Here is a 24,599-nt window from a genome sequence, read left to right as displayed (position 1 = left end):
TGCGCCATCGGAAAACCTAAATGCAAAAACTTGTAGGTTAAATTGAGGTACTTTTTTCTGGAGAAACCAAACCAGTGATAAAAATTGGTGTTTCTCTGTCACACTCTCAGTGGTACCATTTGGAGTTGAGTTTGGTATTATTGAATGTGTCATTGGAAAATATTTTGCATGAATATTTTTAGATTTTCGATCCAAAGTCAAAGTAATTTACTTTTTCATACTTTCGAGACATCTTGTAAAACTAAAAATATCCCAAAATGTAAGCTAATGTAGCCCAAATGTTTTTTAGTTTTAAGCTTTTTATTTTTATAAATTTTTTTCTTGATATTTGAAAAAATTTTCTAGGTGTGCTCAACAAAGTAGTCCTATTTGATAAAGTAAGCTTATGTTTTAAATTTTTTTTTAATTTTAGAGAACAATCATAGTAGTTCTATTGATCTGAATTAAAGATAAAATTACATAAAAAGTTAGTGTGTATGCAGGAGTACTGTGATTGAAATTTTTTTATATTTCCAATGCCGCATTAAATGACAATGGGATATAAAAAAAGATAACAATAAATCTATACATGAGAACGAGCAGTCCAGTTGTGTTCCTAGATTGATGTTCGGGGAAGAGTAGGGGATCTAAACAGGTGAGTTAGGCCCATCTCTTCGTGGGTCTGTACTGTATCACCTCCATCATCCCCTTTTCACACAAGATATGAAAACGTTCAAGAGCCACGTTTCTCGGACGTAGATGTTTATGCAGAAAATCGTGTCCAGATATAAGACAAAACATGGCGACAGATTTATTATATGTAGGGGTCTGTCCAGACATTTTGTGAAAGGTCCGTTTTTGTAAAATTGTGAAAAAATTACTCATAATTTGTGAATATAAAATAAACACTAAGTCACTTTCTTTCAACCAGGGTCCTTCTTTTGTGAATTTGTGCAAATAGGGTCCTGTTATTTCAAAAGACTTTTTCAAGGAGTTTTTCAATTTCAAAGAGATACAAGATTATGCTCAAAACTGTAAAATTATAATAAAAAAAATTTTAATTTTCAAAAATAAACAGCTTTTGCTGCTACAAAATTAGCGATGCAACATACAAATATTTGGTATTTAGCCTATACTGCACAACACAGAATACTCATTTCGGACGAATAGAAAAAGAAGCGTCTGTCGAAGACAAAACTTAGTTCGCTTACAACTGTCTTTCTCCCCCTCCTACCCCTGGGAAGGGTCTATTCGATTAACAAAACAATAATGAAGATAAACAAATTTGTGAAGGGTCTGATTAAAAGATAAATTATTTTGTGAAGGGTCCGTATTTAAGTTAAAATATATTGTAAAGGGTCCATTTTTATGAAAAGATATTTTGTGAAGAGTCCGTTAACAGGCCCAAATTTCTTCTAAACAGACCCCTGATATGGGACATTTACATGATGCATTGAGAATCTGTTTAAGCCATGACTTATTGGGATTGGGATTTTTCAGTTTTTTGTGAAAAGAGCCTCTGTAGGTATTGCTTATTAGACATTTTACATTATTAAAAGGAAGTCTGAGATTAGCTCTATGCGCTATAACGCATTGAATATGCTTAAAATTGTGGAGGAGATGTCAAAAATAAGTTAGTAAAGTCCCAAGGGCTGCATAGTTCTCCAATGTAAAAAAAAAAGAAAAATAGTTAATCCGGGCAAAATTTTCACCAAACTCTAAATATGTATTGATGTAAATCATTTTTTTTTCTTTATTAGTAGCTGAATCAGAATAATTCTAAGTATCAAATTACATTGCTACTTTTCCTTGATGCAGATGTTTAGTTTAATCAGTTCTAATTAAAAGCCCCGGTTGTTCAAATATAACTAATAAATTTTCGATTTGTCCATCAATAGATAGAATGTAAGTAATGAATGTGAATAGTAATAGATGGACTAAGAGATAGAAAATTCATATTTTATGTAAGGAAACGTTTTTAATTAAAAGAGGCCCTGAATTTCGGAAATCCTATGTCCATAGGACCCCTTGTTATCAAATTCTAGTAGAATCACTGTTGTTTTGTAATTTTGCATCACTTATTTCTTTTGTAGGGGTGCACATATTTAATTGTATTTGGTCTTCCTGGTCTTAAACATTCAAATGATGCTGCAAGGTGTCTATTGTGTGCAAAAGAAATAGCGAATAAGCATGAACGCCATAATATGTAAGTTTTGAAGACAAATGTTTTTTAAAGTATTTTAATGATGTGAATATTCTTTTTTTTTTTTTTTTGTTCAGTTATCATGTACGATTGTTTAAACACGTAATATTAGTATACTTATTAAAATGTATTAGCATTTAGGAGCAAAAGCAATGATTTTTCTACTTGTATGATTCAATGATTTTGTGAAAACTGTTCTTTTCATTGAAATATTGAGCTTTGTTTAATCTAGCTTATATTGGTCTGAATTTGTGGAAGTCAAGCATCTTTGTGTTGCAGGTGACTAATTTATCAATAATAAAAGAAAAAGTTTTGGTGTCTCTGTGTATCTCTCTTTTGACTTCAGTAACTTTTTACTGTATTGTAATTGGAAATTTTAACCCTGATTTTTTTTTAAAAAAAAAAAAAAAACCCTGATCATAAAAATATTTTTATAACAAATTTTTCTCAGTGAATTGGTATTTCCCACTATCGCAATTTAAACTGTAATTTTTTTACATTTTCAATTATTTAAAGGATAACATCAGTAATATTTGCTAGCTTACAGCTTCATTTTATCGAAAAGGAGTTTGACTGGGAGTTTTATGCATGTTTTTCATAATAAATATGGATCTTTGATTTGACAAGTAAAGTCAGTGTGGATGACATGTATTGTCTGGTATTCATTGTACTAAATGTAGCTCAGGTGAGATTCAACAGAGTTTATCGCTAGCAGCAAAAGTCAATCACGCAGTCAAATTGCAATTTTTGTAAATCCATAGAAATCAGTTAATCACAGAAATGACAGCTTTTTCACTAATATGGCAGAATCTTTTCTTGAGACAGAAAAAGAAATTTTTTTTTGAACTCTGATGTGTCACAAAGTCACATCATTTTATCTAAATATGAACTTGACAATAGCATCTTTATTTTATCATTGATTATGTGTGGATTGATGTATGGTTAGATAGTAAATAACTAAAGTGACAAATCTATTGTATTTTATTTTAAAACTAAAATGTACCACAATGTTTTTTTCTGAAAACATTAAATTTTTTTTCCTCTTATAAAAATAATACTGTTTTTGGAAAAATCTATTTAAAATAATTAACTATAATATTATTAGTCGTACTAATAAATAATTTATTATCAATCATAAGCTTTATACATATTTTACTTTTTTATTAGAGCTGTATCAATTGGAATTTCTACTGGAACTTGCTTTTGCGGTTTAGTTGGACACCCGCAACGTCAGGAATACACTGGTAAGAGCCTTTGCTTTCTTCACGTTGGCTAAAACATAGTCGAAGAATAATTACACAAATTTCAATTGCTGTTTTGAAATGTCTAAAACTTTTTCAATATCTAAATTTAAATTTCTCTTAATTAAAAAAAAAGAAAAATTAAAATTTTTATTTAATTTTTTTTTCATTTATCTCCTTATATTTATCAAACTTTTGTAAATTTGTAGTGATTGGAAGCCGTGTCAATATGGCTTCTCGCCTTATGACTGAATATTGGGATGGTATCATCACCTTAGATGCTGCTACGTACCACTTGAGCAGGGATGAGTTGGGAGAGAAGAGTTTTCTTGAGATACCTACTAAAATACTGAAAGGTATTGAGTTAGCTGGAACCATTTATACATTCAAGCTTGGGCACAGGTATTTAATTCATCATTTTCTTTCAAACTATGCTTGTTAATTTACTGTAACCCTTACTTTCACAACATAATTTACCCCATGATGATGATGATGGCTGGTGCATATTTTAATTTGCAATATTAGATTAAAATGACTTATTTCTTAGTATGCCTAGTTAGTGTAACTGTTGCACATCTTTCACTATTGTTTTATGATTATAGTTTTGATGACAATATTCATCTGTTTAATGTTCGAAAAAATATTAATGGGTCGGTTGTTGATTGCAAAAGTTGTACTGTTCCGTCGATCTGTGAATTCAAAAGCATGGAGAGACTAATGTTACTTGTAAAAATTGAGGACTTTGCTTATTTTAGAGGTTTTTGTTTATGCCTCTTTCAGTAGTTCTGCGGTGACAAGCCAGGTGGACAAAGCGGTCTCAATATATGCAATAAGTAATTAGCATACATTTTTCTTCAATGTACAGAATTTGGTAACCCCACTTCTTAGTAGCAAACCACTTTGACTCAAACAGGTGTAAATAAAAAACCCAAATCTAAATAAAATGTATGAATTTTGGATAGTAAATTTCATTGAACGCAATTGACGGCATTGATGGACGGAAGGTTGCATAATGTTAAGTGTGTTGGCTGGAAATGTGTTAGTTGTTAATTGGAATGGATTTTAATGTTGATTGGAAAATTATTAACTGGTTGTGTGATTCTCAATAAGAAGAAATAAATGCATAGTAATTTTATTCATTAATAAAACTTCTAAGACTTCAAATAGGGAAAACTTATCTTGTATTAAGTATTTTTATTTTTAAAAATTTCAATATAAATGTTAAGATTTCTATCTGTCAACATATAATATCTCTCTCTTCAACTGCTTTTAGCAATTAAACTACTTATATTCAACTTATTTTGTCACTTCAGCTATTTTTGTTGAATTCTTCTCATAAGGAGAGTAACACTGGTGACTCAAAATAACTATTATATTGAAAATTAATGACTTAAAACTAAGCGTGGTGTCCCTTTATTACACTTTTAAGTAAATCTATGATATTATCTTATTACATAACGTTTTTGGATAAACCTATTTTTTTGCTGTATTGAAATCATTTAAAGGTAACTAAATTAATATAGATATTTTTGATATGTGTTTATGTCAAAACTGCATACAGTCAGCATATGTACCTACTTAAAATAATTATTAAAAAATAATTCTTTAAAATTGTTAGTTCAAGGAATTAACTTTTTATATTATTGCAAAACTATCTCTTTTCAAATCTGTTTTAATAGTGCCAAAAATTAAATAAGAGCTTAAAAAGCAAGTTAGTAGTTGAAATTGCAATTCTAGTAGCGTCTAAAATTTATGGAGGATAGAAATGGTTCAAAATTGCTGAAAGAAAGAAAAAAAAAATTAAAAAGAAAAACATCCTACTTTGTGAAAAATAGGAGACAATTTTTCCCTCTTGAAATCTGGCGCAAAAAAGGATCGCCTTACTAGTCGCAAATTTGGATTCTTGTTACTAAAAAAATAGTCTTCAGATGTGTAATTAAAAAGAAATGATTTTCAAAAATTTCAAAATTTTTGTCTTGAAGCAATTAAAAAAAATTAACTAGAAATTAAAAAAATTCAAATTGAATAAAAAACATAAAAAGTTAAAAAAGTTTTTTAAATTAGTTTCCCCATTTTTTTCTTAGTATCGGGCCACATCAGGATTTATTCCATTGCCTATTCCGTTATTGTATAAAATTTTAATTCAAGTTACATAAATTATTAACGAGTTAAACTTTTTTTTGTATCATTTTTATTAATCTTAATTTTTGTAAATTTTGTTTTATACATGTATGTTTAAACCCATTTATCATAGCAATAGTCTTTGAATAGCTGCATTAAGCTAACAGATGAATTTAAGTTTATAAAGATTGTGCTGCAAGTTGGTTCAGAAAGTTCTGTTACCAGGTTTGCAATGATAGCTGTACAAAACAATAAGGTTTAAGATTTATCAAAATAGATATTTCTTCCTATGCATCATCCCATGTTATTTACCATTTATTCTGGTGAATCAGGGGGTTGACTTATTCACCTGTTATAAAGTTGAACATTTGTTGATCATTAAGTATCAATACATTATAAACCGTGAAATAGATATGAATAACTCTGTATCAATTTACCCTTTTCAGAAACTATTTTTAATATGTTATCTATAATTAATTTTTACATTTTCTCATCATATTTTCTTTTCACATAAATAATTGTTTTTTTGAAGCAATACTTTAAATTATGTTCCGAAAAAAGTATTAAGGATAAGAAAAGATTCATTCATACGGAATTTGTTCAAGAGTATATAAACGAGAAACACAATAAAAACTTTTAGAACATGCCATAAAGCTACCAATTTAAAGATTCCGGAACAACATCCGTGTTGGATACATTAAAATAAGCAGTGTCATCATATGGATCCCACTCTGCAATGGATTCTACTTCATCTTCATCTGCTCCACAAAATCCGTCTTGACCCCCCCTCCGAAAAATTTGAAATTTCACACTTGGGCGGTAGAAAGTTTGGGCTTCTTCTTTTAGCAAACTTCAGCATATCTGGAGAACTTTTTAAACAAAACGAGAATTGTTGCTCTCAATTTTAAAATTTGCTTAGCCCAAGATAATTCCATTTAAAAATGAATTTTTAATAATTATTTATTATTTTATTTAATAATAGCCGAAAAATTATTAATTGTAAGGTATGAGCGGTGATGGCTCAGGGGATAAAGCATTCACCTTCCAATGAGGTGAACCGAGTTCAATTCCCAACCATGGCTGGTCGATATGAATTCCTCATCTGATTTGCACCAACCACAGTGCTGACGGAAAATATCCTCAGTGGTAGTCCCATCTTGGGTTAGACTCCCCTTGCTGCTAGGCTAACCGTGGGAGGCTTTTGTGGTTTTCATCTCCATGTGCAAGCATGTGGTTTTCTTCTCCATGCTCGTAAATGCAAGCTAGTTCCATTAAAAAGTTCGCCATGAAGGCAAATTTCTACCTATACTTGATCCAGGAGTTCCCTTTGCTTCTGGATTGGATTATAAAGTTACAAGGCTACGAGGTTGAGCATTAGTAGTCGTATTAACCCCCCAAAAATTGGGTTGGCTTTTTAACGACCTTTATAAAGTAAAATTGAAAGGTATAAAAAATTTTGCATCATTTTAAAGGATGCAAGTTTAAGTGAAAAAATACAAAATTTGAGCGAAACTCGAAATCGGGTGACTAGTTCTAGAGAAATTAAATTTTAAATATAGAACTTTTTGAAATTTTATTACTCAGAAAATATATTTCCGATATAGTTCAAATTTTAATAAAGTTATTCGGAATGGTGTTTTTTTCAGGCACTATTTTTTATTCCTTTTTTGATGTTTCTTTTTACCTTAACCGCTATTTTGTATTTTTAAAAGTCATTATAAGTTTTCCACCCATTACCAACTTTGACTGAAGTTTTTAATCAAGTTCATCTGTGAAATTTATTTTATAGAAATATTCCTGGGGACAATAGTGAAAGAATGGATAGTGTGGCTGTGGATAAAATGACCCTTCGAAGTTTTGTTGTCTCTGAGAATGAGGACATTACAATGATAAAAAAATGTGTGAAAGAAATGTGCAACGAGAAGGAACGAGTTGTTCTTTTAGAAAAAACATTATTGCCTGTCATAATGATAGAAGGACTGAGTGCTAATTCTATGTCATATTTGATGTACAAAGCTATTGAAATAGCTTCAGAAATGAATTATAAGTAATTTTTTTTCTTGTGTTTTATAAAACTAATTTTTAGAGTTTTTTTCTTAAGGAACATTTAACCCTTTTTGAACGCAGTGTTCCCAGTTTGGGAGCACTATATTGAAAAATTATTGCATATCACTAGAAATGTTAAACTATTTGCTTCTAAGTGAATATTGATTTTTAGCATTGCTTGTTGTCAGGCTAACCATGGGAGGTTTTTGTGGTTTTCCTCTCCATGTAACACAATTGTGAGTTCCATTAAAAACTCCTCCAGAAAGGCAAATTTCTCCCAGTAATTGTTCCAGGCATTTCCTTTCCTTCTTTTTGGGTTCAAAATTATAAGGCAACGAAGTTGAACATTAGAAGTCGTAAACCAGAAAAATTGAGTCAGCTGTTCAACGACGGTTATAAAATAAAATAAAATATCAAAGAATAACTCTAAATGTTTGAAAATGTTTATAAGCCTAGGTAGTGTGGTACTGGAGTAACTTTTTAAATATTAAAAAATGATAAATTAGATTGCAAACAGTTTTCACTTTCATAAAATTATGTCTTTCCTTCATATTGTTATTTTGCGCCATTTTTTAGAATAAGCATAGGAGGCGTTTCATAAAGATTGGCTAAACTGGACCCAACAGTCATAAATTACTGCTGCAAACTCACAGCAGTTATGAAAATAGCATATTAATCGGAAGAAAAGAATATTTTATGTGATTACATAGCTTTCAAAAAAACATCCTTAAGGCCATTTTTTGAAGGTTCAACAATGACAAGAAATTACGCCTTTATAAAACAATACAATTTACTGTTTAAATCATTGTTGTGAGTTTGTAACAGTTGTTCTTGACTAATAGGTCAATTTTTGCCCTCGTCATCTATGTTAATTATTAAAATGACGCATGATGTCAATATAAAAAAAGCTACAGTTTTAAGCATTTTATTAATATTATTTACAAGAAATGGAAATTCATACAAAGAAATTAATAAAAAAAGGCACTTAAAATTGAATAGATAAAAATACAATGTATACTAATGGCTTACAGGATGTCATTCAATATATGTTTAACTTAGCAGTGATTTTATTTTGTGAGATATACAGGAAAAAAATAAAATCATAGAGTTTTTCAATACCATTAATTGTAAATAATTCCTCTAATTTACGCTTGAACTATAGATCCATTTATAAAAGTCACATTGAAACAAAAACAAAAAATTTTATGAAAATATATGACGGTAAAATAGTGGAAAACAGTTGCATTGGAAGTTTTTCAATAAGCGCTGCAATCTGTGTCTGCTTTTTTTTTCTTTTTTGTTTTCAGATTTTTTAACTTTTTTTTTTATATTCATTTAATAAAAAAGTGAATTTAAAAAAAAAAAATTTTTTTTCATTTTTTGTACGGTTTGTCTTTTATTATTATTTCAATAATTCTATTATATCTGAGTACTTAACTAATAACATATAATAAAAATTATCCACCTCAAATAAAAGATTTTGATAAAAATTAGATAGGAGTAAAGTTACAAGATAGAGTGAGCCATCAAAACATAATTTACAAAAACTTTTAAAATATTAATAAAGGAAAGGAAATGAAATGGCAGAAATATTTATGTCAAGTTCTCCAAAGAGATAAGACTTATTTGCTTATCCAACTTGATGCAAAATAACTATTTTATGAAACAATTTTATAAAAAAAACTATTTTATGTCCAGGTAGATAAGCAAACTAATGATTAGGAGAGTGGATCTCAAACTGGAAAAGTCTAATTATAGCTTAATTTTATACATGATCATTATTATGTTTACAGAATTTTCTCTTGTTGTACGATACCTTTCTGTTCAAAGGAGGAGTTCTTAACTGCTGCTTCGCTTTTTCAAAAAATAATTGGACTGCGTCCAGAAGATGATATTAGAGTAAAAGAGGAAAAACTATTAAATGTTCTCTCTGGAAAGTGCCAGAATAATCTCTACCTTTTGAATAGTTTGTTTCATGTTAAGGTAAATTCTCATTAATTTTATGATGACACCTAATTGGGTAGCATTTCAGTGTGTATATATGTAAAATAGAAAAACGTTATGTGTCTTTTGGAATTAATACATGGCTTAAAATCTTCATTTTCTATTAATTCAAAACCAAACCCTTTTTATTCTCATTATCATTCTGGTTCTTGTTAAAGAATCTACTTTTAAAAGTAGCATGGCTTAAATATTTAAAGGTTTTTTTAGCAATTTTTCCTCCCACAAAATCTTTACTATAAAAATCAGAACACACAAAAATATCTGGATTTTTTATGCTCTCCCGATATTGTTATGATTCTTGTTTACCTTCGTATGCCTGCATCATTTTGGGACTTGAGACTACTGTTATTTTATGTATTTATAATTTTTCCTTTTTGTACGACTCTTCTAAAACTGCTTCTAACTACTTAATTACTTTGAGACAAGCGTTTTTCTTAATAAATTACGTGATTATCCCGTTGCAATTTAAATGTCACCTTATTTTTGAAGATTTAGGCTTCAACGAGAGTTAGAAGCAATGTTAGTATGTTTTTCAAACAAATCTTTTCTCGTTTACTTAAGACTTTCTACCTGTAACAAGGTATATCTACACTTGGTGTCTGCACATATGGGTATTCCTGGAAATGAGCTGGCTGATGAATTAGCAAAGGCCGGCTCCTGAACTGGCTTTGGGAATCTCTCCCACATCCTTCAAGACCTCTATTGGAAGATTGCCTATGAGCCAGGGTGGAACTCGGACGGTCAGAGACGAGCTAAGGACTTAAATCGTGACTGCCCCAGTATGTGCCAAAAAGATCTTCTTAAGCTTAACAGAAGTAGCTTGAGGAAGATTATAGTTCTTTTCACTAATCACTGCACCCTCAGGCAGCGTATTTATTACAAAAAAAAATGGGAGAGAATTTCTCACCCTTTCTCAAAAACAGGGTGAGATTTCTAAAAATTAAAAAAAACACGAATAGACCTGGAAAAAATTTTTTTTCTTTAATTATAATACATTTTCCACATCTTCTAATTAAATATTTTTGCTGCATCATCATATGGAAAATGTTCTATATCTACTTTTTCATCAGCTATTATATTTATTTGGCTGAAAAATATCCGTATTTGTTTCCTTTTGACCGTTTCTACCAACATTTGTTTCATTTTCATTTGTCCGGCTACGGAGTAGAAGATGTTGCCTTAATTTTGCCTTGTATTTGTCCAAATTACATTCATGCACAGAAAATGTAAACGTCTTACATGAAGAAACCTTACCTACAGTGAACACGTGGTTGCACAGAAATGTGTTCTGAAAGGGGCTCCGTGGTTCGGGGAGGGGGTGTTCTGCTGTTCGCACCGGTTCTGAACAATACTGATAAATAGGGAAGCTAGATAACAAGGACCGATGTTCAAAATAATGAAACATCAAAGAAGGAAAGTGAAACCGATTTTATTCAAAATGGCAAAAGAGGAAATTTTTTCAAAAATTCGTGCATTTTGAAATTGATTAATAGAGTGCGCTAACTTATCACGTTAATCGTTTTTTATTGCGAGAAAATAAAAAAATAGGTGAGATTTTTTCAGATTGGTAGGATCGGTAAGATCTTGAGATTCTGTAGTGGAAACACTGCCTCAGGAGACACCTCTACAATATGGGTGTTGCACTCAACCCTGTTTGCTATGGTTGTCATCTTGAGGAAGAGACTTCACAACATATTCGTTGCGAATGTGAAGTCTTTTTCCCTCAAAGATATGATCATCTGGGACAACATTTTGTTAAGGCCTGGGAATTACAAGATATTCTTGTCAGATGTTTGTTAAACTCTTTTTCCGCTATAAAACTTTTCTGCTGGTCATGATCCAGGATTTGGGTGCAATAGACCTCTGGTCGATGTGTCTTGCACCTTGCAGCTGCCCAACATCTAAGTCTGAAAATTAAACTTTAAGTACTGCTAAACCTTTCAAGAAAAATTATCTAGCTTGAATTTTGTCAATCTTAATTTATATATTATAAAACATGTTTTTTAAATCCAAATTAAATTACACTTTATACTAAAATAAAATAATTGCAAATAATAAAATAACTTAGGCAAAATAAAACATTTGAATTAAAATGATCAAAAAGTTCTGGATTTTATAACTCAATTAAACTGTTGGGCCAACTTCTACAGAAGTTCAGATTTTCTTTTTTAAAATTATGTAGTGTAAAAATTTGTTTGCTTTACAATTTAAAATATTTTAGAACAATATTGAATTAAATTATAAAAATGAACAAATAATTAGTATTAAAAATAGTTTTCTAAATAGCATGATTATCTTTAGGGGAGATTTATTTTTCAACTCAAAACTTTTTGGTGTTCTTATATACTTTCATGGAGAAATGAGCAATAAGTGAAATTGACATTATGGGTCTGTCTACTATACTGACTAAATTATTCGACGATGTATTTTTTTGATTTTGGCTACCCTCATGTAAAAATCAACTTTAAATTGATGTTTAACTAATTTTATATTAACTGCACACGATGGGTTTAAAAGAAATACGAAGTCTAAATATTCAATGATGTTTAAACACCTTAATTTTTTCCAGTTCTCTCCTCCAAGGATGTCTAATACAATTAGAAAATACAGAAATTCTGCTATATTAGAACTTTTTCAAGTTATGTACAAACAGGTAATTTTTTAGACACATATGATGAGATTTTCTTACATATGATGATATCATTTCTTCACATCAATTTAAAACTTTTTTGTTCTCAATAATTCATATTGTAAATCATTTATGAATTACTCAATTCTCATTCTAACTCATTTATGAATTACTCACTTCTCATTCTAACTCATTTATGAATTACTCATTTCTCACTCTAACTCATTTATGAATTACTCATTTCTCATTCTAACTCATTTATGAATTACTCATTTCTCATTCTAACTCATTTATGAATTACTTATTCTTGTTGTAGTATCTGTAATGAACTTTTCTGCAGGTGTGTAAAAAGCATTACACGATGCTGGTTATTAACGAAATTGATTACATGGATGAGGAGTCATTTCATTTGCTTCACATGTTAGCTGAGACTGAAAATGTTTTGATTGTGATGAGCATGAGTAAATATTTTAAAGAACCCTCCGTATCTGCCAGCCTGCTCTATCTTAAAGCGCACACGCACATCAACTTACCTGCAAAAAGTGAGAAATATTGTGCACCTCTTATTTGCTGGTTTTTAAATCTTATTGGCGTTCATAAAGCAATTGTTTTGTAAGTATTTTATTTCATTTTTAAAAAAAATAGCAACTGCTAATTATAAAGCCTGTTGCATTTTATAAATTTTTAAAGGTGTGAATATTTTAATAGTTTATCATTGTTTGTAGCTTTTTTTTAATTCTTAAATTTAATACTTTATTGGTTTCAGAGTTCGCCAATACTCATCTAGACGTGTAATTAGTGCAGATGATATTATAATTTATGAAATCAGATGCAAAAACATATTTTCCTGAAAGAATATTCCTCTTTTTCAACGGATTGGTATTTCTGATCCTCATAATTTAGGGGGTAGCCATTCAAAAACTTCCTGCTAAGTCAAATTTTATGGAAATTGTTCTCTCAGAAACTTTTCTGCCGAATTTATTTAAATGCGCAAAGTAACATTCTTTAAAATGATGTAAAAAATTTTGAACCTTACAATTCAAAATGTTTTGGACTATTATTAAATATAAAATTTAAAATTATTTTTTGTCTGGAATTGTATTTTTCATTACTACAATTCAAGTATCAATTGTATATTACTACACAAAGTAACATTCTTTAAAATAATGTAAAAAGCTTTTGACCTTATAAATCAAAATTTTCTTGGACTATTATTAAATATAACATTAAAAAATTATTTTTTGCCTGCAATTACCTTTAGATAATTTGTAGTTGTGTTCAAACTAATTTTGACTTGCTTTGGAAATTTTTAAGATATAGCAAAATATGTTAAAAGTAAAATTAGTATCAAAAGGTTTAAACTTTAAGACCTGTCTATTTACTGGTCGACATGGGACTATATTTCCCAGGTTGTGCGCCACTCCCTATATTTTGGGGGTGAGAAATCCATCCAAAAAAGATAGGTTTGTTCTGAGATAGTCTGTTTTTGTGTATGATTTTCTAAATTGAAATATCATCTGAACTAAATAATAAGAATATTTGAGGTCAGTCCTTCAAACCATTTTGAGATTGAGGTTCCGATCATTAGATTTCTGCACTGTGCATTTTACAAAAGTATGAAACATTTACGTCACTCCCTTTTAGTAGAACATTTATATAAATATTATTTTTTAATCTAATATATGTTTATCTATTAAACTCAGAGGAAACTCATTTCTTGATCAATATTTTTTAACTAACACTAGTAAAGGTTCAGTTCTACAACACATATCTGCGCTACTTTCATATATGTATATATATCATTTATTTACGTATAATTTCTCTCTATTTTTATCTGAATAAAACCTCTCTGTATTTAAAAAAAAATGCAGCTGTCTCTGTCATTGCAGTTTCAAAAAAATTTCAACTTCTCACTCTTATATGCAAAAGCTATTCATTAAAAAAATATCAAACTTTCACATTATTTTATGAAATTTTAATGGAAAATGACGAATGTTGAGAACATTATTAATGCAAAAATGAATGTTTAATTATTGACCTATTGTCTCTGGATACTTTAAGACACTGTGAAATATTGTTGCAAAAATTATTCCCTGTTGTTGTTTCTAATGCCATTTGCTAATACTAGCAAGCCTGCTTAGTGAAATCAAGCAAATTTAAGGCAAAAGGTGAGTTTCTCGTTTTTTCAGTGGCGCCATCTATGGCCAAGAATACGACCTTTAGCTACACACATGCCACTGCCCATTTATTGGGCTGACCCATTCTTACATCCATTTATTAATTCACAGATTATAATTTTGATCTGAAGTAGAGAACACCTATCACCAATTCAGTACCGTCTGGTGCAATTTGTTGTGGGAATATGGAGGACTTTGTGACCCTACCGATTAAACATGCAGCAGTTACCATTTACTGCACATTGAGTCTTTGGCCATTGGGGACCGACTTATGACCTCTTGGACATGCAGGCCCAACGCCCTTACCAACCAGGCTATCCCAACTCCTATTATTCCCTTATATAGCACCATGTAAGTTTCAACCTCTTCCTCCAAAATCCAACATCTGAAGTCCTGCTATTTTTCTTTTACCTCTGACTCTCTGAGGGTACTTAGCTTGCCAGAGTTTTTTTTTTCTTTTCAAATGTTTGAAAATTTTTTTGGTTAACATAACTGAAATAAATGTAGCTTAAACTGAAATCAATATATTTTAGAAATGCTAATTGGATTCTGTATAAATTTTTAGACACCTTACTGAAGAAACTGATGGTGATTTAGAACTTTTGAATGAAGCTTGCTTATCCGAATATTTATCTGACTATACAGTTTTAGTTCCTTACAAAGACATAAATGAAATAAACAAGGAGAAGTTTTTTATCTCTGACTTCTCTATTTCTGCAACCTACAAGGATGATGTAAATTATTCTAATTGATAATTTAATACTGTACAAACTATAGCAATTTATTTTTCATTTTTCAATTATGCTAAAAGAAGTTTATTTTTTCTCACTCTCACACTTAGGAGAATAAATTTTAATGAAAAAATTTATTCTGAATGTATTTGATTTGGTATGTTTTTGAATTGAAATTTTATGAGACAGTTTTTGTCCCACTTGATTTGGTACAATTTTAATTAAAATTTTTTGAAAATGTTCTCAAACTATTTGATTTGATATATTTTTAAATCATCATGTCAAAACCCCTCTTTTTGGCGAATGTCAAAAACCCAAAATTTTTGTGTAAGAAATAATTATTAGCTATTATGAATAGGAAGAATTTATAAATAAAAGTACATATAAAATTACAAGTGATCAATCAATTATGTTCTTGAATCAATTTGATTGAATCATGATTTAACACCTAAGAAAATGTCTCCAATGATAAAAAAAAGAACTTGTTTCAGGGTTTTTTATTATTTTTTTCATATCCGTCGTTGAACAGCCGACCCAATTTTGGATTTACGACTACTTACGTTCAACTCCGTAGCCTTGTAATTATGAACCAATCCAGAAAACAAGGAAACTCCTTTATCAATACCCCCAAAGGTATGATTTGTTATGGGAACATGGAGGACTTTGTGACTCAACAGATTTAATGTGTTTCAGTCGCCATTTACTACACAGGGAGTCTTCGGCAGGCAGGGATCGAACCCAAGAACTTTTGAACATAGGCCCAGTGTCCTACCAACCAGGCTATCCCAGCATTGTGTTTTAGGTTTATTGTCTGGTTTCGACAGTTTAGAACAGTTTTTGCCAGGTTTTTGATGCTCAATGTCAAGAACCTGTCTTTGACTTCAAAAACCCAATCCTGGATGTGTCAAAAATCTTGTCAACTCTACCAAATTCACATGAAATTTTATAAATGCCATAGTTGTTTAAACAGCCCATGAGCTGTATTAGTGAGTGTAATATGTTTGACTGGAGTAAATATCACTTGGAATTAAGAGTTTTGTATAAATTTATAGCATTCAGAAGCTGATTCTTGAAAGAAGAAAAAAAACGGAAGGACACCAGAGATAACAGGGTTCATATTTGATACACTAAATATGCTCAGATACCTTTTTAACAGTTAAACTGATTGTCTCGGGAGGAAAACCTTTATTTTGAGCTATAGCTTTAGTGTAATTGATTTCATACTTCACTTGGTTATGTGAAGAACAAATATTAAGACTGTAAGCCAAGAGCCAAAGTCTTAGAGTTGACATGAAGTAGCGTGAAATTGCATCATTTGCAAAAAGCACTTAAGGGAAGGATAATTTTTTCATAAAATTTCAATAAAACCAACAATTCTCAAAAACTTGTCAGCCTCTGCGCATGACGGTTTTTATTACCATGGTTTTCACGGTCATGTCAAAAATTTAAATCTTTGGTAACGTTGTATTTTTATTTCACTAATTAAATTGGAAAGTGTATCTTAAAACATAAAATTCAAAGATAAAAAGCTAAAAATAATATTTGGCAAAAACTCACTTAATATTATGGATAAATATTATAATGTATTTTTACAGCTAGGTAACTGAAAATGTGCATCACTAATCACTTCATATTGCATGTTTGACCCAATAACTAATCTCATTAAAATGCAATTTTGTATGCAATTGTGGTTTAGATTAATGAGAATTTCAATTAAATCAAAGCTTTAAAATTAAATAAATCCAAATGGTTTATCTTTTGTTATAAATATTTGATAAATATTTCAAGATTATATGCTGGTATCTAATAAAATATTATTGGTAATAATAGATATCAATAAGAAATAAATTTGTTTGGCACATCTTTTAAACATATTTTTAATACTTTATAAGTGTGAAATTTTGATTTTTAATTCTGTCTCAAATCAAAACTTGATACGTATCAGAACTTTTAATAATTTATTTTTTGATAGTATCTTAAAATGATTGTATAAATTATATTTTTAATAGCCAAATTAATTTTCGGTTGTAAGGAAAATTTTGTTAAATTTTTTGTCTGCTGTACTGTAACAAAAGGGAACTTTTTTGCACTAAGATTTTTTCACTAACGTGTCAAAAGCTCAACCCTGGAATTTGGTCTTTCCTACACTAAACACATTAAATATGCTTTGTTCGATTTTCACCACCTCATGAATGTATTTCATGTTTTGACCCAGATTACTGGGAGGCCTTTCATGTCATCAAAATTCAATAATTACTAATCTCACAGTTGTACCACGTTTATTAAATAACTAGAAATTACTCATTTTTTAGCTTCTTAAAAGTTACCTTTAAATGTTTTCACACTTTTAAATATATGTTTATTTCGTCAGTTGACATAACCTTTGTTCAACTGTTTCATTTCTGTTTGTTGTCCGTACAATTTTATCCTACTAATGAAGGTGCATCTTGTACCACTGAAACACATATCAATAAATCATACTATTTCTAATTTTATAATTATGGATGATATTTTTACTCTGTCTTAAAACACTTAAATTTGTAAATAATTCTGTAAAAAAAAATTTCTCATTAAGCATGAAAAAAATTAGTTTTTCTACCATTATAAAATGCATTCGATTTGTTATTTTATTTGTATAAATATTTGTGGGTGCTTTTTAGATCCCTAATAAGTCCCAAATTTTTAATTAGTAAGTCCCTAAGTATTGAATATATTAGTCCTAATTTAATTTCATCCCTGTTCCCTGTTAATGCAGTAAAAATCTACATATCATGACTATTTTCCTGGTGGTTAAAAGGGGAAAACCTGGAAAATACAGGAAATTTGAAAATCACCTAAAATAACAGGGAAAATGCAGGGAATTTTGATTTTTTTTTCAAACTGGGAAAATAGAGGTATTTTTTTTTTTTTTTGGACATTTAAGAAATGGTGACCACTCAAAGCGTAATCTATGGGATATTTAACCATGATATTTCAGCTATACTAAACTATTTCATTTTCCATAGCGTTATTTAAGTATGTTCAGCTGTTTTTCCAGTAATTGAAACTAATAAATATAGTTAGCCCAATATAGCTCACACAAGAGCACAGTAAGTGTTATTTCCTCTTAATATATTTCGTATAACATGCACAGGGAAAACACAGTGAATTTTTTTCCAGATTTGAGTGGCAACCCTGTCTGCTCATCATTTTAAATAATATTGCAGAAAATAGTGATAAATATGAGTTAAAAAAGCAAGCAAACTTGTTTTCCTCCACTGATTTTTTGTACTACAATAATCTTCAACATTAAAATATTTAATGACATAATTATTATATCCTCTTTTTTTTTAAAATAGAAAAACAAAATCAAACACAGTGGTTAAAATAGAAAAATTAAATACAACTAAGCAAGTATAATATATTATTTCTTGCCCTAAGTTAAATCTGTTTTCAATTAAACTCAATTGATGTGTGTAAGTAATAAAAAGTTAAAATCTAACTTTTGTATTACCATGTACACATTTTTTTGTTTCATTTTTGTATTAAACTTATTGATATTTTTTGATACTACTTTTAATAAATTTTCATTTTATTTTTAGGAATTATTTTTGTTGGATCTCAAACCTGGAATAACAGACTTAAAATCTTTCAAAGTTCCTGATACTGTGAGTGGTAAGTATATTTTTTTTATTATACATAAACAAAATCATTTTTACCCCGTTATACTTGAACGATTTTTCATGTAGGAAAAATAATGATGGTTTTTGTTAATATTTTTTTTATCTCCTTAAGAAGCCTGAAAAAGACCATTTTTCGATTTAAAAAAATATATACGTACAAGTATATCATAGTATTCTTCTATGGCCAATGGAAAGTCAGACCATGGTTTTCTAATCGGTCGCAGACAAATTGAAAGAAATTATAGCTTTTTGGTAGAGTAGTATGTAAGAAGTATTATATGTTTATTAAAATTTAACCCAGCTGTTGCCTTGTATAATAAATTGTACTTTAAGAAACTCTTTATTCAATATTTAGTTAAATCAATTTGGGAAAAATCTTCAAAAATTTAGTGAAATTTGTGCATTAGTTTTTAGGAAATTTTGTCTGCTGTCTTCAAAAGAGAAACTAGGAAAAAATCTACTCTAGAAAGTATGAAAAAAATCTATAAAATTTTAGTCTCGGCTGGTCAAGCTTATTAAGAGGAGATTCATAGGAGTGAAATTCTATTTAGAATTTAAACAAAAAAAACATTATATTTTGCATGTTTTTTTAAAAATTCATGTAATTTCTTAAAAAAAGTGCTTAACATTATTTATGTAGATGCTGTTAAATCCACTTTAAATTATTTGCCTGTACAAGATCGATTGATATTGAAGTGTGCAGCTTTAATGGGAAGCAATTTTACTCAACGTTTGATTGAGACAGTAATAACTAAATTATCTTCTGAACAGGTAAGTGCGTTTGGTGCAATTTCATGCATTGTTAAGAAATACAATTGTCTCCGCTTAATGTAATTACTTAAGAGAGTATTGTTGTTAACGTTATCCAATTGATAACATGAAACGAATCACAAATTTATATAAATATACCAATTTAAGCTGTAAATATTTTTTAAAAATTTCAAATGGCAAGATTAAAAGACAACTACCATGGTAAATAGGAAGAACCGTATTGAGAACAGACGCAGAGAGCAAAAGAAACTTAAAGAACCAGAGAGGCAGGCAATTACTTAGTTTAAATTTAGTATAACTAAAGATAGTGAGCATTATATCTAGAGTTAGTTAAAGTGGGCCTGACCTGAAAAAATCCGCCCGGGTTTTTATGGTTGGCCCACTTGAAAAAATCCACTTTTTTCCAAGGTAGATTTTTTTTCAGAATATACTATACCAGAGCAATTGGTTTATTTTCATAAGCAAAATAATTGTAAATTATTGTCATTTAAACAAACAGTTGAAGGTTAACATGATATATAATTTTATGCAAATAGAGTTTGGAACTAAACCTGTGTTAATGCAATAAAAAATGTGAGATATTTTAATTGAGTAAATTTAATTTTTTATGTAACGTGTTTGTCATTAAGAAATAAAACTAATTGTAGAAATTTAAATGATTACATTGCAACAAAACAAGTTATAAATAGTTACCAAATATTTAAATTTCATATTCGGAACAAATTCTGTCATCTCATTAAAAAATTTAGAACAAAACTTAAACTATTTTTTAAAAAACCTGAAAAAAGCCTGTATTTTTTTCATCAAAAACTCCATCAAAACTGTTTTTTGTAATTAAAAATCCCGGTTTTTATTCACCTAATAGTTGTAAATACTTTAGATTAAAATCTGTATCTAACTACAGTACTGTTCTTGGTATGAAAATTTTTATCGAGGTTTACTTAACAATTAAAAATCTGATGAAAATGTATTGCTAAATACTGCTTTGAGAATTAAAATATTGATTTTTCTAAACAAAATGATAAAATTGTCATTAAGTTATTATATTGTAGAAATAAATGAAGATGAATATTATTGCAGTGTTTTAAAATTCTTTTGCAGGTTGTGAAATCAATTAACAACTTAATGGAGAAAAAAATTATATCATCTTCTTGCACTCATTTTCTTTTAATAGATACTCATTCTTTGAGCAACGAAATATTTTGTTACAATATGTGTTTCTGTTCAAAGGCAGACACTAGACAAATTATGAGAAATTATAAAACCCCTACGAAGCCAGTTGGACTTCATCAATGCCTCACATTTCGTACAGAGCTTTTAAGGTACAGTTTTCCAAGAATAATAGTTTGATATTCATTTTTAAAAGCGTAGTTGAAATTAAATTCCACGATATTTAAAACAACAAGAAATAGAAAAATTATGCTTGTTTAATATTAAAATGCTAGATCCATCTATTAATGTGGAGGGGGGAGCGGAGCCATGGTGGGTCCAAGGATAGAGCGTTCCCCTTCCAATGAGTTGAACAGATTCCCAGGGATGACTGGTTGATACGAATTCCGCACCCGGTTCGCACCGACCACAGTGCTGACATAAAACATCCTCAGCAATAGACGGAATAATGGTTTACAATTCCCTTGCCATCAGGCTAATTGCGGAAGGTTTTGATGGTTTTCCTCTCCATGTAAATCCTATCAAACAGTCCTCCATGAAGGCAAATTTCTCCCTATACTTGATCCAGGAGTTTCCTTATCTTCTGGATTGGGTTGAAAAATGGGTTAAATTTGATGCCGATTACAGCTGCACCAAATACTATAAATTTTCATGACAGATTTTTTTACAGTCCTTCCAAGGTATAATTACAGGAGAAAATAGCTTGATTGAGAAAATTTTTAAATACATATTACGAGTTTCCCCGAGCAACAACATTATGCCAGATGATATCGAATACAACTAGTCTATATTTTGATGGGATGAAATACCAAAAAGTGTGTTGCTTAATATCATAGCGTAAAGCCACCGAAATAAGCAGCAAAATTATCTATAAATATAATAATTTGCGTGTGTGTCTGTATACTGGATTTTTGTTTACCGTTAAGCTCTAAAAATACAAGATTCAAAATGAATCTGAATGAGTAAAATTGTAAAGAAATTATGAATCCAGGTTTTTGTTTTTTTAAATTATTTTCAGTTATACTTCAGAATAATTTTGTTCCTTCTTTTAATTCAGAAACATGGAATAAATTCAAAAATGGAAAATTTTCATTGGCTTAGCGGAAGCCAGTGATTTAAAGCCAAGCCCATCAAATATCAATTCTCTTAAGTGACATAATCTAGTTTCTTTCCCAAAGAATTTTTCACATTGATTTAATTTATTTCACCATATATTTCTTATTTATCGCAAAGACAGGTATGAAGTCATATTAACAAACACCAAGTTGCCAGGTACACAAAATAAAAATATATGATGGTTGCAATAAAATACATAAACAAATAATAAATCTAAGTTAAGTAAAAGAGTTAAACGAGAAAAGTTTCGATGAATTCGATGCTGTGTTTAATTAAAATTCTGACTTATGTGGAGAAACTTAGCTCAACTTTAACACACCAGTTTGCTTTTAACTATCAGATGTCACTGTTATAGGTCATATGTGTGGGTATTGGAGATTTTCTTCTTGAAGTGCAAGTACCCAATTGTTTTTTTTTTTTTTTTTGACTTATTTACGGTCAGTTAAATTTACTTTGTTCAAGTTTAATTTTGTAAAATGTTGCTTCAATAGTTTTTTCAAACAATATTTTATTTTTTCTTAACATATTTTTTATTTTATTTTAGACAATGGATTAAGGCTTTCATGACAGCGGAACAATGTGAAGCAATGCATTTAGAGATTGCTCGTACATTGGAAACATCTGGGCAATTTTGCCATTATTGCAAGATTAAAATGTCCAAAAAAGTTCAAATGGCAGAAAAATATGATGAAATGACACTGTAAGTTTAGTTTTACAGTATTGCTTAAAATATTTTATGGTATGAATAAAATATAAATATGGCTTGGGGAAAAATTTCGTTAATAAAGACTTTAATGCGTTTCTAATTATTTTTGCTCTAAGGCAGATATTTATCTTTTTATTGTTGCATTATTTCTAGGTTAACTGTTAAAAGTTACAAATGTATTCTCTTTTAAATAAAGAAAACAAAAGCATGCTTCAGGGTTGGCTCATTTAAACCAAATGGTTTTCTTTGAAAAGAACAAAACTTAGTTTTTTTAACGAAATTATTTTATATAATTTCATATTGCTAATGGGAATCGGTTTCATTTTAATTAATCATAAATCTGCAATTTTTAAATTGCATGGAAATATTTTTTCGCATCAATATCTATGTTAAACGGTGTTTGCATTTTTTCTGGAAGAAACTAAAAATTACCAAAACAATTGTTTAACAATAAGTATTATAAAAAATACTCAAATTTATAGAAATTAAATTTGATATAGTATTCTTCTGAAAAATCTTCTGCCTCTACAAGTGAGGATGATTGGAAGAAATTGTCTAAAAACAGCTCAAGATTAAATAAATTGTTAAATATCATAGACTTTTTGAACCAACCTGGGAGTGGCACTTAAAAGTTATCATTAATTAACAACAATATGTATGCAAAATTTTAAAATTATTACTTCATCTCTCCGAAGTTTGGATTGGTTCTGAGCCATGCACAATACATAGTTTCAAAACCGTTCCTGCATCATAGCATTTTTAAAATCTACTTGACCTTTTACAATTACTTTGATGATATTGACCTTAGCAATTTTGCCAATGGGAATTTACATGTTTTCTATCAAATAAAATTTCTATGAGTGCAGTTTTAACTTAGAAATTAATAACTTTTTTGTCCACGTCCCTCAAGGATTTTTGGCGTATCTGACATACCACAGGTCAGTAACAAAATGACTGGACACTTTGATAATTTCAATTTATTGCTGAAATCTAGTAAAAACATTTAACTCTATGGTGTTAATTCTACGATGTAGTGATTTATTTAATTTTTTTTATATTCCAGTCAGCCTTCTCAGACATCTTTCAAAGAATGTGTTTGTTTACTTTTGAGACCACGACTTTACAAAGTAATCTCATTTGTCTACTGTTCCATGGGTATTAAGTTGATTGGTGCTTACTATCTTAAAAAATCAGCTCAAGCATGGAATGACATTAACTATCCTGTGCAGGTGACCTTATTTATTATTTTTATTAGTATTTATTCCTATCTAAATTCAATACAATGGCAAAATAATTTTATGCTGCAAAAAATGTCATTCAGTGCAAAAAAAAAGAAAGCCAGAGACCTTGTATAACTTTTTATCTAACTTTTAAATTTCGATTGATTGCGTCTTCACCCATGTACAAAAACACACTCTCTCTGAGTAAATATACCTTTTTTTTTATAAATTTTGGTTCATGACCCTCAAAATATAGGATTGGCGATAATCTAGAAAATATGGTCTTTGTAGTTAGGTCAGGAAAAAGGTCAAAAGTTGATCGCCTAAATGTTAGATTTACGTATTTTGCCATTTCTCAAAAACTTTCTAAGAAAATTTAAAACTTTTGTGCCCAATTATAAAGTTTGTTAATTCAAAGATAGTTCTAGGCAAAAATAATTTGTAACAGTTTTTTGTTATTTTAATTAACAACAGTAAAAAAATTTTGAATTGTGATTTATACACGTTATACATTATTCTAAAGAATGTAATTTTAAATAGCGAACTGAAAAATTTTAACGACATCAGTCAATTAGTTTCTATTTTATAATTTTTTTTTAAATTTCTCAGAGTATCATGCCCAGTATCTTCCACTAAAGCTCTTACTTAATTTATTTCTAAAAAAACGGGTGATGGATAATAACAAGGGATTCTGGCAATCATTTTTCCAAGTAAACAAAAAATATAATATTAAATATCTTTCTTTTTTGCCTGCTAGTGTAAAGTAAAATTTACACACGAAGTTTAAAGAAAAATTATAACTTCTCTATGTGAATTTCATTTT

General features: G+C 29.3%; 1 protein-coding gene across 1 annotated transcript in view; it reads left to right on the top strand.

The window, feature by feature from the left end:
* Positions 1–24,599, top strand: part of LOC107439956 (adenylate cyclase type 10) — a 65,838-nt gene that overhangs the window by 20,448 nt on the left and 20,791 nt on the right. The window contains exons 11-24 of the mRNA XM_087163507.1: positions 346–377; positions 2,073–2,185; positions 3,350–3,426; positions 3,633–3,825; positions 7,334–7,591; positions 9,384–9,573; positions 12,164–12,247; positions 12,564–12,835; positions 14,966–15,134; positions 18,713–18,785; positions 19,434–19,564; positions 20,666–20,886; positions 22,395–22,550; positions 23,620–23,785. Coding sequence (XP_087019633.1) covers positions 346–377; positions 2,073–2,185; positions 3,350–3,426; positions 3,633–3,825; positions 7,334–7,591; positions 9,384–9,573; positions 12,164–12,247; positions 12,564–12,835; positions 14,966–15,134; positions 18,713–18,785; positions 19,434–19,564; positions 20,666–20,886; positions 22,395–22,550; positions 23,620–23,785 — 2,135 coding nt within the window. The remainder of the gene's footprint in view (positions 1–345; positions 378–2,072; positions 2,186–3,349; positions 3,427–3,632; positions 3,826–7,333; positions 7,592–9,383; positions 9,574–12,163; positions 12,248–12,563; positions 12,836–14,965; positions 15,135–18,712; positions 18,786–19,433; positions 19,565–20,665; positions 20,887–22,394; positions 22,551–23,619; positions 23,786–24,599) is intronic.

Source organism: Parasteatoda tepidariorum, chromosome 5 (genome assembly GCF_982258835.1).
Source record: "Parasteatoda tepidariorum strain Cologne lab strain chromosome 5, Ptep-v5.0, whole genome shotgun sequence".
NCBI classification, from domain to species: Eukaryota; Metazoa; Arthropoda; class Arachnida; order Araneae; family Theridiidae; genus Parasteatoda; species Parasteatoda tepidariorum.
The sequence above is the reverse complement of the archived record's forward strand: the minus strand, read 5'-3'. Positions and strand labels throughout refer to the sequence as shown.